This window comes from Diplotaxodon limnothrissa, linkage group LG6 (assembly GCF_057381915.1).
Source record: "Diplotaxodon limnothrissa isolate DT_005_m linkage group LG6, D_limnothrissa_male_GT1.1, whole genome shotgun sequence".
Lineage (NCBI taxonomy): Eukaryota > Metazoa > Chordata > Actinopteri > Cichliformes > Cichlidae > Diplotaxodon > Diplotaxodon limnothrissa.
Window position 1 is genome coordinate 6012631 of NC_140601.1, and position 21063 is coordinate 6033693.

General features: G+C 41.2%; 1 protein-coding gene across 1 annotated transcript in view; it reads right to left on the reverse strand.

Moving 5' to 3' along the window:
* Positions 1–7745: 7745 nt before the first annotated feature.
* Positions 7746–21063, reverse strand: part of LOC146630009 (uncharacterized) — a 37731-nt gene continuing 24413 nt past the window's right edge. The window contains exons 5-12 of the mRNA XM_085356739.1: positions 15960–16279; positions 15622–15843; positions 12290–12547; positions 11793–12047; positions 8856–8937; positions 8711–8768; positions 7977–8233; positions 7746–7809 (exon numbers count right to left, since the gene is read on the reverse strand). Coding sequence (XP_085212865.1) covers positions 7746–7809; positions 7977–8233; positions 8711–8768; positions 8856–8937; positions 11793–12047; positions 12290–12547; positions 15622–15843; positions 15960–16279 — 1516 coding nt within the window. The remainder of the gene's footprint in view (positions 7810–7976; positions 8234–8710; positions 8769–8855; positions 8938–11792; positions 12048–12289; positions 12548–15621; positions 15844–15959; positions 16280–21063) is intronic.

Sequence of the window (21063 nt, forward strand, 5' to 3'; positions counted from 1 at the left end):
TGCTTTCACACTTCAGCTCTGCCTCAGTCTGAGACTCATGGACTGATATTATTCTGCTCCAGGGCTGTGCAGAGATCTTTAAAGGGGCGGGTACTCAAAGTTAAAAAGGGACACATAGAACCAGGCTGAAGAACAACAACACACATTCATCAAGAATCTAATATGGAATCATATCATACTATACCACTGTCATCAGGTGGGGACAATGTAAAGCAAATGTAGCCTATGTTTTTACCTGATGGGCTACAACATTGTAACGCGTTACAAGTAAAGCGTTACTGCCCATCTCTGGTTGTCACAAGACAGTTGACCAATGTGTACATAATAACCTAATACTGCTGTGTGCTATACACTACAATGTACGCTGTACACCTACTTACTGTTTTTGCATCAGTCTGCATCTCTCAATTAACTTGTGTTTCTCCTATAGCTCTGCACCACTCAGACGGCAAAAAACGTGCATGCTCTTTGCGAGCTCGTTCCCGGCTCGTAACCAGCACGCTCTGCCATCAAGAGCGATCATTGGTTAATGGTAGTCATGTGACTGATGCAAGCTAGATCCTTTTATTTAGCAAAAATGTAATTAATAGTTAAATATTATTGTTGAGGGGCACAGACAGGACTCCACACACACACACACACACACACACATTAAAAAGAATTATAATAAAAATTTAAAAACAAATAAAAATCTGCCTCAAGAAAAGGGCACTTGGGGCACTGTAAGTTCAAGAAATGAACACTGATGAATGCACAGATACTTCTGTTACTGTAATTCACTCTGTTCCATAAATCACCCTGGACAGTGAAAAATTTCATTCTTTATATACTTAGCGCCCATTTTTGTACCAGACAACATGTGAAGCATAGGGATTAAACCTGGCGACACAGTGGAGAGAGTGGACAGCTTCAAATACCTCGGAGTTCACATCACGCAGGACCTGTCATGGTCTTGTCACATCAACACCATGGTGATAAAGGCCCGTCAGCGTCTCTACCACCTCAGACGCTTGAGAGACTTCCAACTGCCCTCCAAGGTGCTCAGGAACTTTTACTCCTGCACCATAGAGAGCATCCTGACGGGAAACATCTTAACCTGGTTCGGGAACAGCACCATGCAGGACAGACGAGCTCTACAGAGGGTTGTGCGATCAGCTGAGCGCACCATCCGCTCCGAGCTCCCTGACCTGCACTCAGTCTACAGCAGGCGGTGCTGGACCAAGGCCAGGAAGATCGTGAAGGACCTCAGCCATCCCAACAACAGACTGTTCTCTCTGCTGAGGTCAGGAAAGCGATTCCGCTCCCTGAAGACCAACACAGAGAGACTGAGGAGGAGCTTCTTCCCGCAGGCGATACGGTCTCTCAATCACACCACCACACAGTACTGACCCACACATACAGTTCTTACACACACACTGGACTTTCTGGACATTGTTTCACTTCATTACTTAAATCACTTTAAGCATATTTGCACTGCACAAGACATAATGTGGATTGCACAACACTGGTCACTATATTCTTCATTTCCGGTTAATACTTGTACAGCTGCTGTTATTGTGTATATATTTATTTATATTTCTTCATACATTCTTATATAGTTCTATATTGTGTATTTTGTTGTACAGTTATTTTATTTTCAACTTTAATTTATATATTTTATCTTATTCTTCCCAGTTAAATTTACCCTTCATTCTAATTTGTGTTGTACAGTTATTTCATTTTTAACCTTAATTTATATTTTATTCCTTCCTAGTTAAATTTACCCTTTTTAATTTTTCATATTTATTTCCTATCTTATTCATAGCCTTTTCCTTTTTTGTTTTCTTTAGGTCACGAGCAGTTGTCCAAGCATTTCACTACATATCGTACTGTGTATGACTGTGTACGTGACAAATAAAATTTGAATTTGAACAGTCGTACACTCCGTTTTAACAGTCGCCTCTGAACAACTTGATCAATAGAAAGAAATAATAAGCTGTTATTCACACTCACACACAGACAGAGCAGGAAATGCAATTCTCAGAAGTAAAAATGGATGGAGATGGAGATGTGATCTGAAGATGATTTCTTCTGTGGTTGGAAAATTTTAGAGAGATAGACATCTGGCTGCCTGACTTCCTCTGTACACGCTTAATGTGCATGAACAGACAAAGGCCTGTAAATCCCCTTTAAAATGAGAAGAAAGAAATTACTGCATAAAAATTTAAAATTTCATGTCACATTTGACTTCTGACTTCATCTTTAAGGCCAATAGATTAGTCTACAGGTGAAATTAATAATAATGCTTTATAGAGCTTTTTAAAATGGCAATATGATTTCAGATTCATTTCAGTATGCCTTTGTTGTGTACATTAGATTAACATCTTATAACAGTTTAAATACATAACATTTTGAATCCCCAAAAGTTGATTCAGTTCATCTGGACGTAGCATTTTGAGACTGAAGAAGTCACTTGGCTCAGTGATGAAATGTTTCTCCCACTGAAAACACCACGTCTGGATGAACTGAATCAACTTTTTGGGATTTACTTATCTGGATGACTGAGTATGCATCTATGGAACGCCAGGACTGCCATAATGAATTAATTAAATACACCATTAAATAATTATTTAAATGTGGCAATAATTAATTAAAATTGGAATTAATTAATTAAATAAATAGTTATGACACATGTAATTAATTAATTATTGACACATTTAATTAATTATTTATGTATTTCACATTTTAATTAATTATTGACACATTTAATTAATTAATTATTGACACATTTAATTAATTATTTATGTATTTCACATTTTAATTAATTATTGACACATTTAATTAATTATTTAATGATATATTTATTTATTTCATTTTGGCAGTCCTGACGCCTGGCTCTCATCATGAAATAATTTTATCTGTCAGCCTCACCCATCAAACTCAGGGGGCGGGGTTAACGCTGCCCATGCAGCTTCTCTAACATTTGATTGGTTGCCGTGCAAAGTAAGTCAAAACAGGTCGATCCTAGAAAATCGATTGCTTGTGTAGACTTGGGGCAGCCAGGTATCCCAGAATGCAGATCAAATCACAGGCAGCAATGGTGGTGGTGTAGTTTTAAAATACCCCGTTTTTCTGTCACCAGCTACACTTTTAACAGTGTTTTAGCCGCGAATGTCGCAACGTATGTCTGGTCAGGTTGTCAACATAGAATATGTTTGCAAAAGTGCTCAGATGTTTTCAGAGATTTCACTAGCTCTGCTAACAATTAGCATGCAGAGTGCACCGAGGGGGTTACGTTAACCGGTTTGTTTACATATTCCACTCTCCGTGTTCCACATGTTGCATTCGCAGATTCTCATTTTCACCGAACGATCGTCTCTTTCCGCCTGGTCTTGTGTCTCTGTGCTTCTGTAACATAAAGAACGAGCTGACATTTTTCTCACGAAACCAGCGATCAGCTCAACAGACCCTCAGTTTACCTGCATGCATCCTCCTCCTCATCTGTCAGCTGTTTAACACCTGCTGCTAATTCAAGAAACACGCCTACGTTACCTGGTGATAGTCACAGTTTAACTGGGCAGCCGGTGCTCGATATAAAGCAATGTCAGCGCATTTTTCTGCACAAGATAAGTAAATATAGTGTTTTCCCTGAGCGCAGAGCTGCTGGAGCTTGTTTCCTTACAGAGCACTTTATAGGCGAACAGCTTCATCAGCGGCTGATGTCCAATCACCGGCACACAGCTTTCAAACCTCAGCTGAGTTTTAGCTCTCAGTGGTTAAACACTGGACTTCATTCACTCAGGTTCTGTCTGTCGGGTCACGTTTACTTCGCTGTTTTATTTACAACTGAGCAAATCGGTTTGGCTGAGGTTAAAGTTACGTTTCATAACTGCATAGTTTCACAGACGTTTAATGGTTCACTGGCACATGTGTTAGACTGAACTATCATCTAAATATCATCTGTTTTTTAATAGTTATTCAACTGTATTCTAAGCACCAGCTATCTGTTAGAATGTGATTTTTTTTCTCTCTCTGTTGGCAGAGGTATAAAAATGCGCAGGAAAATCTGACGTGCATGGCAAACTTCAGCGACGATATTTAGGGAGGAATAAACACACATCAAACATAAATGAACCATTTGCCTGTCTCCATAATTGAGAGCATTTTCTCTTCTTATCTCAACACTCTCTCTCTCTCTCTTTTTTTTTTTTTTTTTTTTGCTTTTTCGGTCATGTTATGTTTACCTGTCAAAGGCTTGTTACAAACTATGAAACACATCGTGCAGACTTCTGGATGTTAGAAGAAAACTAATACTGCTCATGAATGAGACTAAAGGCAGGAAGGTGTCCTTTAAGACTAAACATGTTAATAGGACCTCCCTATTTATATCATAGTTTATGATATAGCATGTGTATTTCAGTAATAGCCTGCTGAGGCCACTATACGTGCTGGCCTCATATCAAATGTGAAGGCAGACTGAGTCTATGTTTGACGTTTTTTATATCTAATCTTCCTTTTCAAACATTTAAACAGCAGCGAGTCTGCAGCTGAGGGAATACAAATTCAAATTGTCGGAACAGGTTTGCTCGTTTCTTGGATTCATTTGGTGATTTATTAAATGTATAACTGTTATTCTAATCTGCTGCTGAGTCTCTTACACTTTTCTTTATGCTGTATATTTTCACGTCTCTGGAATAGTTGGAAGTTAGATAGTCAGGTGGGAAACTTTGTGTTAACTCATGGAGCTGAGGATATCGTGGATATCGTGGACATGCTGACCTCGCTGCGTGGTGTACAGAGCGAGGTCAGCATGATTAATATTCACAATAAAAATATTAGCCGAACATCATGAAGTCTGTATGTGTTTCATAGTGTCGAACAACCTTTGTACAGTTAAAGCCAGCAGTTACTACATGACAGAAACACCAACGTTATCTCTTTTATGTGTTTATACACAGGTCACGCTGATTACTGAACAAAAACCCAAAGATCAGATGTTAAACAGATTTATTTGCTCTCTCTCCTCCTTAAACATGTTTTTAATGTTAGTTATAATTCAGAATTGGCGACTGAAACACGTAGGACACATAAGAACATCAGGAAATAAAACACCGATAAATATAACCTCAGTAAAAGAAGTCAGCGGGGGTTACTACAGCTGTGTACCGGGGCCTGCGCTTTGTCGGTGGGATTGCTTGTGAGGCGAGCGGGTCTATCCCACGCTTTGCCGTGAGACTGGGCAGACATCTCCGAAATCATCGAAACACTTTTGCAAAGAGGCTGTATCTTGACAAACCGACCAGACACATGAAGATTAAACCACTACATTCTCGGCTAAAAAAAATATTAAAACGGTATTTGGTGACACACAAACAGGGTTTTTCAAAGCTCAGTTCTGTTAGCTTCCACATGCCGGTTGTTGTGTGCTAGAAACAATGGCCACCAGGCCAAAGCAATGGTTTTGACTCGATCAGCGTTAACCCCGCCCCCTGAGTTTGATGGGTGAGGCTGACAGATAAAATTATTTCATGATGAGAGCCAGGCGCCAGGACTGCCAAAATGAAATAAATAAATATATCATTAAATAATTAATTAAATGTGTCAATAATTAATTAAATGTGTCAATAATTAATTAAAATGTGAAATACATAAATAATTAATTAAATGTGTCAATAATTAATTAATTACATATATCATAACTATTTATTTAATTAATTAATTCCAATTTTAATTAATTATTGCCACATTTAATTAATTATTTAATGGTGTATTTAATTAATTCATTATGGCAGTCCTGGCGTTCCATATGCATCAAAACATTTTGAATGTACAAAATAAACCGAATCAAATCTTTATTCGCATGCTTATTACCAAAGATTTTAACAAATTGTATTAAACAATGAAGTGAATGTTTACACATTTACAATATCCACACGAATTAAAAAAAAAACCCAAAAATATTATACTCAAATTATGTCAAGTATATTAAAATGCTTGCACATTGCACATTGCATTTTTTTCCTGCATTACAAACTTCTTAAAGCAAGTTTAAAAATAATAAAGAATACAAAATACATATGCAAAATGTAATAATCTTCCCTTAAAAATAAAACTGCCCAGAGAGTGGTTTGTGCTTTCAGAGTGCTTCTTCTTGTATTAAGTTTATATTCCAGTACAAGCTAGATTAACTTCTAATAAACTAGTAATGATTGTTACATGTGATACACATATGCATAGCTCTAACCAGTAGCTGTTTTAGATACGGGCGACATGGGCGGTTGCCCAGGGCGGCATCATGGTGGGGGGCGGCATCACGGGCATCGGCAAAAAAAAAGAAATGCTCGTACTCATGCTGCCCCGACGTCAGCCAGCGCATATTGGGAATGGCATAGGCACCGATCGGTTTTCTATCATTTGCTGGGAGTAAGGGCGCCCTCCGTTTGCGAGGTGCGCCTGCTGCTTGTGGCGCAGAGAGGAGGGGACGGGGTGACGGGGGATTCTCTGACCGGATGAAGCAGCATCTAATAACCAACTCGCAATAAAACAAAATAAAAACAAACCAACAAACACGAAAACACCAGACATCATGATACAGACTTATAATTTGCACCGATGTTTTTTTTTGAAATTCTGTACACAAAAAGTGAGCGCGAGAGCCCTCGGTGCGCCTGCTTGCTGCTGAAGTCAAAGTAAACTTTATTGTCATCTCCGCTACAGTCCAGTACATAGAGAGACGAGACGAGGAGGCTCCAGTTACAGCAGTGCAAGTAAATAAACAATATATATAAGAAGAGTAAGAAAATAAATACACACTTTAGGACTAGGGGTAAAGGGATCAATAATCACACACAACCCGTCGAAAGGGGAGGGAGACCTGCTGCTTCCAAATAGAGCGCATTTCATTTATAATGTTGTAAATCCAAGCCCATTATTTATTCGTGATTTGAATCCTGGGTTGTGTGAAATCTCAGAAATGCACCCTAGACAAAGTGAATCTGTGAACTAAGGTGTAGATCTGTTAAATTATGTTGTGGTGATCCTCGGGTTGAGGGATGGGTGCTCATGCTGGAGTCCAAAATTAAAACCAATGGAAGATGGACAAGAAAACTTCAAATCCATCAGGTTCTCAGTTTAGAAAAAAGAGAAAAGAAGAGGAGAAACGAGCAAAAGATACAGGTAAGCAGATGTGTGAATGGATAATGGCAGGTCATCCTGAAACAATCAGAATCAGAATACTTTATTAACCCTAAGGAAATTATGTGGGTTACAGTTGCTCCAAGAAGAAATGGTAAAAATAGTAACAGTAACAGACTAAACTCCAAACAATACATTATGTTACAGATTTTAATATTAATTAGTCATTGTCAATTGTTGATTTGCCCTGTTCTCATTGTATGACGAATTATGATGGCTGTTTGGTAGCCGTTTGCATACTATGCATACTCTCTCTCTCTCTTCGTGTGTGTATACAACAGTACAACAGTTGTATACAACAGTTGTATACAATGTTAATGTACAATCCTTAATATGTTTTGTGTGTGTGTGGGGGGGGGGGGGGGGGGGGGGCAGAGGGAGTGTTCGCCCAGGGCGCCAAACAGGCTAGGACCGGCACTGGCTCTAACGTTTATAATAGTCCACTGTCCAAGGACACATTTGTTATATCTATTGCATCATTCTTTATCAAAATGCAAACACAGCCATAAGCAGCAGTATCTTCCTAAAAGCATTTAATATGTACACTGAGGACACACATTCATGTTCATACTCTACTTTTTCCTGACTGTGCTGTACAGTGCTGATGAATACTCTGCAGCCTGTTGATCTCTTAATCTGTAAAGGTAAACATGATGTCAATAAAACTCACAATATCAGTAACATTAAGTGTTTTCTTTTCTTAAGTTAGACCAAAGTTACACCAAAACTAAATAAATAATGCATTTACAAAATCAAAACAAAGAAATTATGGAAACATTCCCACAGAAACTAAGTGTCCTCACCTTTGGGTGCTGTTTAATCTGACCACAGTGTAGTCCACATCTGTTACTTCTTCATCCTTTTCTTTTCGTCTTTTGGTCTTAATGGGAAGAATGTTGTAGTAGTCGTGCTCTTCTGGCTTCTTTATGAAAGTTACACTGGAATAGCAAAGATCATCCTGGTGCTCCTCTGCTGCTCTACTCTGTGCTGGAGCTGAAGGGCCGTCACGCTTTGGACGTCCCCTTGGTGCAGGGTCAAACATGTAATAATATGAATTTTCCTGAAATGCAAGATAACCATAAAAGATGAAAAGTCATGGTTGGACCTCCCGCCCTCCCCTGCCATCTGAGCCACAGCCTCCCAAACATTGTATCTGTATTCCTGGAGAGGTTTATATCCCGAGCAAAGGAAGAGCAATTCCACCAACAACAGCATTAAACAAAAAAGTGTCATTTTCTCAACACATGAAAATTGATTACAATTAATCACTGTCTTAACTAAAGGTACCCACACACTGTGCAGTATTTTAAATCAATCATTACAAGCCGCACTGTGCAGTGTGGATCTCATAAACCTGGGTGGGACATGAAGTTTGAAGCATGTAAACTATACAAAGTCATCAAACTTCTGTACTATAGCAGCCAAATTTAAAACTTCCCACTGTGCAGTGTATGACAGCAGTATGCGACATATACATTAAAATTGTCTTTTTCAGGTTCATATATGTATACCTGCTACCTGACCTCTTCTTCCTTACCTCTGGTTTGTTGTCTGGCCTCTCTCTGGATGAATTTGTTTTGAAGCATCTTTTTCTTCTGTACAGAAGGATGAATGAACATTTTAATTAATTATATGAAATCAATAAAAAACATTGATTAAAACATTAAAACTGAACTGCTCACCTAATGAATATGATTCCAGAGATTACGATAGCCAGAAATAGAACAGCCATGGATGCAACTGCAGCTGTTTTTTCCCATGAGTCTAGGAAACCAAATTGAAACCAAATTGACCAAACTGAAAACTTGTTACTGCACTAAGAGATTAGGAGATGGACACAAAAGATCAAACTGATCGACCAAACTCTTCAAATTAACGACTCATTCTGAATCTAATTCTAACTCTAAACTGTAACAATACTAAAACCAACATTAGGACATTTTACAAATCCATTGTGCTATTATGTTGATTGTTCCTAATGCCAGGAGAACAACTGTTTGTGTGTTAAAATGTGCAGACCATGACCTTTAGTGAACTCGACCTCAACCGACTCAACACTAAATACAGAGAAAACAGAACAGTAAGACTTGTGGTTAGCATTAGCTAATGGGACTAAAGGGAGCCCACTTAATTTCATCTAAAAAGCTCCACAGCTGCAAGTATCAATTAAATTCTCTCTGACATATTTAGGACAATGACAGTGTCTTTTGTAACTGCTACACACTGATTACCATTGAACCTGAAAGTTTGCCCATGTCACACTGTACTTTAGAGGATTTCATTTACTCTCTTTCAGTTTGTATTTACAAAATGTCAAAAAGACACAGATGACAAATGACAAAAAACACTACAGTTAAAGACATAATCATATTTCTAATTAAGAAAAACAGAGTTGGATATCCAACACTGGCAGCACTGACTATGGCTATGACAGCCAGAGGAAATAGATTTTCAAACATCAGATTGGAGAACAGTTAAAACATTTCATGCCACACTTTAACTTACTTGTGAAATGCTCTTTTGATCTCATTGTTGGTCATTATCATTATTTGGGTGTTTCGTGGAAAAATAATAATGTACAGGGAGTGCAGAATTATTAGGCAAGTTGTATTTTTGAGGAATAATTTTATTATTGAACAACAACCATGTTCTCAATGAACCCAAAAAACTCATTAATATCAAAGCTGAATGTTTTTGGAAGTAGTTTTTAGTTTGTTTTTAGTTTGAGCTATTTTAGGGGGATATCTGTGTGTGCAGGTGACTATTACTGTGCATAATTATTAGGCAACTTAACAAAAAACAAATATATACCCATTACAATTATTTATTTTTACCAGTGAAACCAATATAACATCTCCACATTCACAAATATACATTTCTGACATTCAAAAACAAAACAAAAACAAATCAGCGACCAATATAGCCACCTTTCTTTGCAAGAACACTCAAAAGCCTGCCATCCATGGATTCTGTCAGTGTTTTGATCTGTTCACCATCAACATTGCGTGCAGCAGCAACCACAGCCTCCCAGACACTGTTCAGAGAGGTGTACTGTTTTCCCTCCTTGTAAATCTCACATTTGATGATGGACCACAGGTTCTCAATGGGGTTCAGATCAGGTGAACAAGGAGGCCATGTCATTAGTTTTTCTTCTTTTATACCCTTTCTTGCAGCCACGCTGTGGAGTACTTGGATGCGTGTGATGGAGCATTGTCCTGCATGAAAATCATGTTTTTCTTGAAGGATGCAGACTTCTTCCCATACCACTGCTTGAAGAAGGTGTCTTCCAGAAACTGGCAGTAGGACTGGGAGTTGAGCTTGACTCCATCCTCAACCCGAAAAGGCCCCACAAGCTCATCTTTGATGATACCAGCCCAAACCAGTACTCCACCTCCACCTTGCTGGCGTCTGAGTCGGACTGGAGCTCTCTGCCCTTTACCAATCTAGCCACGGGCCCATCCATCTGGCCCATCAAGACTCGCTCTCATTTCATCAGTCCATAAAACCTTAGAAAAACCGGTCTTGAGATATTTCTTGGCCCAGTCTTGACGTTTCAGCTTGTGTGTCTTGTTCAGTGGTGGTCGTCTTTCAGCCTTTCTTACCTTGGCCATGTCTCTGAGTATTGCACACCTTGTGCTTTTGGGCACTCCAGTGATGTTGCAGCTCTGAAATATGGCCAAACTGGTGGCAAGTGGCATCTTGGCAACTGCACGCTTGACTTTTCTCAGTTCATGGGCAGTTATTTTGCGCCTTGGTTTTTCCACACGCTTCTTGCGACCCTGTTGACTATTTTGAATGAAACGCTTGATTGTTCGATGATCACGCTTCAGAAGCTTTGCAATTTTGAGACTGCTGCATCCCTCTGCAAGATATCTCACTATTTTTGACTTTTCTGAGCCTGTCAAGTCCTTCTTTTGACCCATTTTGCCAAAGGAAAGGACATTGCCTAATAATTATGCACACCTGATATAGGGTGTTGATGTCATTAGACCACACCCCTTCTCATTACAGAGATGCACATCACCTAATATGCTTAATTGGTAGTAGGCTTTCGAGCCTATACAGCTTGGAGTAAGACAACATGCATGAAGAGGATGATGTGGACAAAATACTCATTTGCCTAATAATTCTGCACTTCCTGTATGAATGTCTCTCTCAGTGGTCTTTTGGGTGTGATATAATAATATAGGGTCTCACAAAAAAAAGTGAGTATGAGGTGAATATATTGTTCATGATGATGACCATGAAGAGCATTACTGTTAAAAACGTCTTTGGCAGAAAACACTTGAGCCAACTGCAAAGCTTGAGGACATGATGACGGCTAACCCTAACGCAGTGAAGAGGTATTTTATTTATCTTACCTAACTGAGACTGGTAGTTCAAGAATGCCAGAATAAACTAGATAAACTGTTCTGTAACCGTAAGACAATGTGATGCTGTGGAAGAAATTATAATAATAAAAATGCAGCAAATATGTATTCATCTTTGGTGCTCAACCTAAAAATTGTCTACAAGTGGCACAAAATCTTTCTATAATTTTGATTATCCACACTTGATAGAGTCGATTATACAATCATAGCATTTTAATGTCAATATAAGAAAAGTCTGTCTTCCCTCACATTTCACATTGATAGAGATGACTTCAGATGAGTTTTTGCCCAGCTCATTCTCAGCAGTACAGCAATACTCTCCAGAGTCAGAAGACTGGATGGAGCTGAAGGTTAACTGCTGTTTTCTACTCATCAGTTTTTTGTCTTTGTACCAGGTGTAATTAGCTGCTGGGATAGCATCACTGCTACAGGTCAGAGTCACTGAACTGCCCTCCACTATCTCAGCAGAGGGACTCACTGACACAGAGGGAAGCCTCGGAGGATCTGTAAGAAATGTGGAAAAATTTATGCCAAATACATGCAGTAAACTGAAATTCAAATTTGGTGCTCTAGCTAACAAATGTGAAGAAATTTTATAAAATAATTTTCTTAAACTTTAAATATCCATTCATGATACAACAGATTTTCAAATCCTAGAGTTTCAATGTCATGATGCCTCTTTTCTGAATCTGAGATTATATATATATATATATATATATATATATATATATATATACTTGACTCACAATTTACTTTGATGGAGATGTATTCAATCATTGGCCATTTGCCCAGCTCTTTCTCAGCGGTACAGTAATACTCTCCAGAATCAGAAGACTGGATGGACCTGAAGTTGATTTGCTTTTCTTGGCTGATCTGTTTTTGTTCCTTGTACCAGGTGTATTTAGCCATTGGATTAGCATCACCAGTGCAGGCCAGAGTCACTAAACTGCCCTCCACTATCTCACCAGAGGGACTCACTGTCACAGAGGGAACCTCTGGAATGTCTAAAACAGAGAATATTAACATTAGATTATTAATTTTCATGAGTTGGCTTTAGAAATTAATTTGAATACATTTTGTATTCAGACCCCTGTGAGTAGAACACCAAGGGAACAGTACACCCTGCCCAGGACATGGTTACCATGGGCCCCACCCTGGAGCCAGGACCGAGGGCAAGCGTCTCGTGGCCGTGCCTTAGTCCATGGGCCTGGCTGGGCACAGCCCAAAAAAGAGACATGGGCCCATCCTCCTGCAGGCCCACACCCACAGGAAGCACTGTTGGGGTTGGGTGCATTGTGTGCCTTTGGGTCTGGGAACTTTTCCTGACTGTCATCTGTGCTTATGCGCCAAGTAGCATTTCAGAGCACCCAGCCTTCTAGGAGTCCCTGGGTGGGGTGCTGGAGGGTGCTCCTCCTGGGGACTCTATTTTCCTACTGAGAGACTTCAATGCTCAGTGGGCATGATTGGGTGGCGTGATTTCCTTAAGTAGATATTTGTCAGAGTAAATTGTTAAATGTTGTCATTGTTGTACTTAAATTTGTAAACCGTGCCTTAAACTGCATGGTTAGATATTCGTCTGGTCCTCCCCTACACATCTGGGGAAGGTAATTAGCTGTAGCTGTTTAACTGCAGGCACATTCCATGTGAGATTCTGGGTTCCTTATCTTGTGAGGGATGTCCATCCCCGGCCATATAGGGGCTTGCCTATGCTTGCATATGGTGAATCATTAAAGTTAAGTGTGGGGAGATGACCTTTAGATAACTAGGGAATGTGGTTAAACAGCTGTAAGCATATATTGTGTGGCAGGAAGTCATGTACACAAGAAAGGCTGTATATTTGAAGTTGGCTAGGAAAAAGGTGAGGAGCGTTCAGCTCCAAGATCTTGGGTTCCGTCCAGCCTTCCGTTGCTAGCAAGTAAAACCCGGTTCCATCATTGTCTTGCTTTCGTCATGAGTAATGAGTCTCTGAACTAGCGGGTTTGCTGAAGCGCCAACCCAACAATATACCTCTTAAACCATACACATATATTGTTCAAGGTACTGTTGTCTTATTTGCTTTCATCACCACATGCCAGTCCACAGGTAGGAAATGATAGGAAACGATCTTTCATGTTCTCTTATCAGGATCAAACAAGTCTTCAGCACAAAGACTGTTATTTTGGACTTTGAGTACCTGCCTCTGATTCCTGAACCTGACTCTGCTCGCCTTTAAACTGTACAGCAAAACACTTGCAGAAATTAGATGGTTGAATAGTATTGTGAATTGTACTTAATATCTAATATTTTGGTTAACAAAAAAGCCAAAATTATAAAAATTATTCACCATGTTTATCACAGTAAAGTAAACTTACACACAGGATCTGAGGGATAATCTTCATGTCCTTTGAAAGCACAGGAGATGATGTCTCCAGGATTGAACAGATCTTGATAAGAACTTTGTTCAACCATAAACTGATTGTTTTTGAACCAGACGAAAGAAAGACGACCGGCTGGACTGCAGCTGCTTTCACACTTCAGCTCTGCCTCAGTCTGAGACTCATGGACTGATATTATTCTGCTCACCTTCACCTGCAGAGCTGAATATGACAACACAGCAGACACAAGACATTAAATACTAAAAACAATAAATACAACCATCAACACAACAGAAAAACTGAGCTGATTAAATATCCATCAGTGTGTGTTGATCAGTACCTGTGACAGTCAGAGTTGTTCCAGGTAAACTACTCTTCCATTCAAAGTCTTGTGTTTTGAATTTGAAGTGATACTCGGCTGAATCACTCTCTGTCAGGTCTCTGATTCTCAGAGTGGAGCGTCCTCGCTCTGTTTCAGTCACCTCAACACGACCTGCATACTGGGAGTCTTCTGTGAGGTCCTCAGATCCACGACCAGAACGGAGCCAGGATTTTGATTGGATTGGACTTTCATAACTGTTGTAAGTACAAGAAATGTCCACCGATGATCCTTTGACTGCACAGATTCTTCTGTTACTATAATTCACTCTGTTGCACCATCGACCATATGAACCTGAGAAAATTAGAATGAATAAAAAAAATATAATTTTTTTAAAAAACATATTTATTGACAAACCCCTGACATTAATTATTTTAACCTTTTGATTGATTAAAAGTTTTAATTCAGGTAATATCTCAAAGAAAACTTACAAACTAACGGAGAGTGAAAGTCTTCAAATCCTTTTAAAGCACATGAGTAGCTGTTTTTATAGTCATATAACCTTTGATATGGGTAGCTGTTTGAAGTGGCACGTGGCACGTCATAAGAAGAAGAGCTGGCTCCAATCACTTGTTGTCCATTTTTGTACCAGACATAAGATGAAACATAAGGATCACATCTGGTGACACAATCCAACTGTCGTCCATTGAACCCTCTGACCTGAACATCTTGACCAGTGGATAAGAAACAATAAATAAGATGTCAGTCACTCTCACACTGAAGGAGACAGTCAAATTCATAAGTTCTAAAATACATTTTTAACAAAGTAATATTTCTCTTAATGTTTATACGTGAAACGCTTTTAAAAGTTTAAACTGTAGTTTAAAAGCACAGTAGAACATACAGATAGAATATTAAGCTGATTAAATATCCATCAGTGTGTGTTGATCAGTACCTGTGACAGTCAGAGTTGTTCCAGGTAAACTACTCCTCCATTCAAATCTTTGTGCTTTGAATTTGAAGTGATACTCGGCTGAATCACTCTCTGTCAGGTCTCTGATTCTCAGAGTGGAGCGTCCTCTCTCTGTTTCAATCACCTCAACACGACCTGCATACTGGGAGTCTTCTGTGAGGTCCTCAGATCCACGACCAGAACGGAACCAGGACTTTGATTGGATTGGACTTTCATAACTGTTGTAAGTAGAAGAAATGTCCACTGATGAGCCTTTGACTGCACAGATTCTTCTGCTACTGTAATTCACTCTGTTGCATGAATCACCTTGGACACCTGAAACATAAAATGATTTTGAGGTCAGATTAAAGTAAGCAGTGATAGTGAGTTTGACTGTTTTTATTCAATTGTATGTAGTGACTCTACAAGATTGTTTTATGTTACTAAACTCACACACTGAAGGAGATGGGAAATCTTCATGACCTCTTACAGCACAGGAGTAGCTATCTGAAGGATTCAGATTGTCTGGATACCATTTCTGGTCTGACTGAGTAGAAATTTTCTGTCCATTTTTGTACCAGATGTAGGAGGGACGATCATGTAGTCGACAACTGCTCTGACAAGTCAGTGTTGCTGAGTCAGAATATGATGATGTGTCCACGTGTACCCGAATGGCTGATTATGTGAAGAAATAAAATCAAAGCAGAAACATAGACATCTATTATCCATATCCAAACACACACAGTCATGTTCATAACAATTTCTGACTGATGTGTAAAAAAAAAAGTTACCTGTGACATTCAGAGTGACTCCAGGTAAAACAGTAAAATCTTCCCAGTCTGTTTCAAACCTGAACTTGTACACAGCTGAGTCGCTCTCTCTCAGGTCTCTGATTGTCAGAGTGCAGCTCTTCCAATGAGAGCTGTATGAAAGTCGACCTGCATATGCTGGGTCTGTTTTCAGATCATACGGGTTATAATTATTCCCTTTAGTGAACCAAACTTTTTTTAACACAATTGAAGGGTGTTTGAAGGAGCAGCCTATGTCCACTGTTGATCCTTTTACAGCACAGATCTGAGTAGAAGTGTAAGTCACTGCATAATCATTCTGACTCTGTACCACTGTAACACAGAACACATCAGAATGCAGTCAGATTAATGATAACAAACAACAGTCCTATCTGAAGTCGAGCAATTAAAGCAGGTAAAATAAGTATGGAAAACAAAACCAAATTTCTAAGTATAATATATTTCTAAAGGTGCTATTTACATGAAATTCTCACCAGATGTCAGTAACAAACCATCCAATCCACACATGCAAAGAAATCAAACCATAGATGCCCATAAATCAAGTTATGTGTAATAATGGGAAATGAAACAGGGAAAACGTATTGAACACTTAAAATATTGGAGCTGCAAAAAAGGCATGGAAAATCATGCCACCAGCTGAAAGTTGTCAGAAATTAGGAAACAATCCTGCCATTAAGTGCAAATTAATCTCAACTGGCCTATAAAAAGGTGTCACACCAGAAACATCTCATGAAGTGTGAAGGCAATAAGCTCTCATGGGGCTTTCACAACCTTATTGTTTAAAATCATTGTGATAGCATTGGTCACAGAAATTTTCTAAACTACTGACGGCTCCAGTGAGCACTGGTGGGGCCATAGTGTGGAAGTGGAAAGAACATCATTTTACTACAAACCGGCAATGATCAGATCCTCCCTGCTCAACCACCATTGCCTGTATGAACGCTCACCACGCAAGACTCAATTGCAGAAGAAAAGGCATGTTGAATTTAAAGTCTGCTGAACAACATTTAGACAAGCCTGTGAAATACTCAGAGAATATAGTCTGATCAGATGAGACCAAAATTGAACTCTTTTGATACCATAATACAAACAATGTTATGAGGTCAAAGGGCACTGCATATCAACCCAAAAGCGCCATACCAACAGTGAAGTTTGGAGGTGAGATCATCATGGTGTGGGGCTGTTTTTCAGCATACATCACTGGCACACTTCATACAATTGAAGGAAGGATGAATGGAAACTTGTACTGAAACAGTGTTGATGAAAATCTGCTGCTATCTATCAGGATGATGAGGATGAAATGAAGATCACCTGACCTGAACCCAAAATAAAATCTGCTGAAAGAACTAAAGTTCAGAGTTCGTAGAAGGAGCCCACAGAGTCATCAGGATCTGAAGAATGTTTGTGTGGAAAAATGGGCCCAAATTACACTTGAGCAATGCATGTGACTAGTTTCTCCATACAGGAGGCCTCTTGAAGCTGTGATCAGGGCTGGGTATCGATTTCAATTTCTATAAACGATTTTTTCTATAAACAATTTGATTCTGATTCACAAGTTCGATTTTATTCTGTTTTGACTCAGACGGTCAGAAATATTATAATTCTGATCATTTATCAGTATATATATCCATATTTTTATGTCTATGTATAAAAACAAAGCTGACAATTGTGAGACTTCATCAGAGGTGTGTTGTATCCACATACTATTGCATTTGTTCTGTAGATGCATTTACTAGAGGACGCTAGTGAGTATGTTGTTGTTGTGGTATTTGGGAAGAAGAAAAGATAATAAAAAAGGAATTCTCTCCGGTGATCCTCTGTTCCTACCTGCATGTGTGTGTAATGCCTGCTGAACAAACACCACACAACAAGTGGCGACGAGGATGGGATGAAGTTATGGCTCTGCTCTCTTTGCAACCCCGGGCTGTGTTCCTGGATTTTCCAGGCGAACCGAAAATTCAATTTGCTGCGTGGAAACAGTTGTTCGATAACTACTTGCTTGCGATCGGGGGTAATGACTTTGCTACGGAGAGAAAGAGGGCCCTGCTCATTCACTGCTTGGAGGAGGGACAACAAATCTATAGTGCCTTACCACTCACTCCGTAAAGGCTTTGGAAATGTACTTTTGTGGAGGTAAACACAGACGACACGAGAGCTCTCGATTAACGCTCCTCGTTTATTACTCATCACCACACAACTGAACACTTTTCCCTCCAAAACATAGCAACAACACTTCCTGAGAACTGGGTGTGAGTGGAGCCCTCCAGTGGTTCACCACACATGGTGAACCACTGGAGGTTCTGGAGTAGGGTCATCCCCTAGTCCAGAACCCTTGCTTTAATCAAACGTCCAGAACAGTTGTGAACTCGGAAATGGCGCTGGAAAACCTGACGCAAAACCAGCTGTCAGAACAGCTGGCCACCAATATATCGTCAAGGTACACGAAGACGAAAGGCAGCCCGTGCAAGACAGAGTCCATCAACTGCTGAAAAGTCTGGGCGGCGCCTTTCAGGCCGAATGGCATGCGCAAAGATTCAAACAGGCTGAAAGGGGTAATAACGGCAGTTTTGGGGACGTCTTCGGCGCGCACGGGAACCTGATGATACCCCCGCACCAAGTCAATTTTAGAAAAAATCGAGGTGCCAGCGAGGTGGGCGGAAAAATCCTGTATGTGGGGAATGGGGTAACGGTCGTTCTCCGTGACATTATTCAAACGGCGAAAATCCCCACACGGCCGCCACCGACTGTCGGACTTGGGCACCATGAGAGGCCCAGGCACTATTCGAGCGCTGCAGAATGCTGAGGCGCTCCATAGCGGCAAACTCTTCCTGAGCGACGGAGAGTTTCGCGGGGTCGAGGCGGCGTGCACGTGCAAACACCGGGGGACCGACCGTTGGAATATAATGTTCAACCCCGTGCTTCGTTGCCGTGTTCGAGAAATTAGGAACAGTCAGTGAAGGGAACTCCAAGAGCAAACGCTGAAAAAGATTCCCCGAAGTCACCAAATTAGCCCGATTCAGGGGCCCGATGGCGCAAGTGAAACAGGGTACTGAAGAAAAAGACTGGGCATCGATTAAGCGTCTGTTAGCGACATCGACCAGCAGTCCGTGGGCACAAAGAAAATCAGCGCCCAAAATAGATACAGAGCTAGCAGCAACAACAAAGGTCCATTAGAAATCCCGACCATGAAAACAAACAGTCACGAACCTTTCCCCGAACGTTGCGATGGGAGAGCCATTAGCCGCAATAAGCTGTGGTCCGCAGCCCGCTGCTAAACTGTCGGCGCCGGACGGGGAAAGGAGGCTCTTCTGGGAGCCAGAGTCGACCAGGAAACGTCTCCCGGAGCACGAGTCTTCTATGAAGAGCAGTTTTTCTTTGTCACCAGCGGTTGCGGCCGCTACAGCACGCTGTCGAGGCCCGTGTCCCAGGGTCGGAAAAGCACAAGGCTGCAAGCAGCGGCGCGCTCTGGGGCCAAAATGCAGATGGTAGAAACAGAGGTCGCGTCCGCGGTGTCGCTGTGCCGCGATCATTGCCGTCAGCGAAGGAGCGGACACGTTAGGGCAGGTCAGCGGGGAAGTGGAAGGCGCCGCCGGCGAGGCTGGAACTAGGTCGTGATCGTGGAAAGTGCGGGTAGCCAAGAGAATACGATCCGCGTCCTCAGCCAGGGAGCGATAATCCTTCGTGCCCAGAAGCGGAGAGTTGGCGAGGCCGGCTCTCACGGCCGCCGGCAGCTGTCGGAGGAAGATGTGGGCGAACAGGAATCCCCCTTCGTCTGGACCGAGAAAGGACAGCATGCGCTCCATCAGTTCAAGAGCCGTACCGCCACCCAGGCCTGAGAGGGGCTTCTCGGCTCGCTCTGAGAGGAGCTTCTCGGGTCGCTCTGCGTCGGAGAGGGCATAGCGCTGAAGAAGCAGCTCCTTAAGGGCGGCGTACTTCCCTCGGGCGGGTGGGTCCCGGAGGAGAGTCAACGCACGACGGGTGGCTAGCGGGTCGAGAGAGGCCACCACCTGGTGATATTTCGTGTCGTCAGCCGAGATGCCACGAAGGGCGAACTGAGCCTCCACGTGCACGAACCACGACGGGGGATCGTGAAGCCAAAAGTCCGGCAGCTCGAGCGGCACAGCAAACGCAGCTGCAGCCGGAGGCAGAGGGCTGGCGGCTGCTGATGCATCCAGAGCGGAGTCGGTGCCACCATCGGACCGCAGCATGTTCGAGTCAGGGGTCATCAATGTGGAGGTAAACACAGACGGCACGAGAGCTCTCGATTAACACTCCTCATTTATTACTCATCACCACACAACTGAACACTTTTCCCTCCAAAACATAGCAACAACACTTCCTGAGAACTGGGTGTGAGTAGAGCCCTCCAGTGGTACACCACACTTTCATCCTAAAGTCAATGTTGTCACCGAGAGATACTGCTTCATGCAACGAGCCCAAGCTGTTGGTGAGTCTACAGATCACTACGTTGCAGCACTGCATGAGCTCGTGATACAATGTAAGTTTGGAGCTATGGAGAATGAAATATTGCGGGATCAACTTGAAGAGAAGACAAATAATGCTCATATACGTGAAAAACTGCTAATGGAGGAGGATTTGACGCTCGATAGAGCTTTGGAAATTGCTAGGCGTACAGAGGCTGCAATAGCTTATGCAAAGGCCATTGCTGTTAGTGAAACAAAGCCTGTTGCCAGTTTTCAAGTATAAAAGAAGATGCGCAAGCCAAAACACAAAGCAGCTATAAAAAAACGGATACAGCTCAGACGTGCTACCGTTGTCGTTCAGCTGACCACAAAGCCAATGATAAATCCTGCCCCGCAAAAGACTGCAAATGTAATACATGTGGGAAAATCTGAAATTTTTCGAGAGTGTGTAAATCTTCCCATACGCCTGTTAATGAAGTGACTGTGCCTGAAATGTGTGTTTTAAATGTTGACAATTGTGTCAGTGGTGATCCGGCTAAACTGATGTGCACTGTTACTGTACCAAATACTGCACATGCATGTACTGTTAAGCTACTAGTAGACACAGAACTCAAGAACCTTGAGGAACATGGCATCATAGAGAAAATAGCTTCTGAATGGGT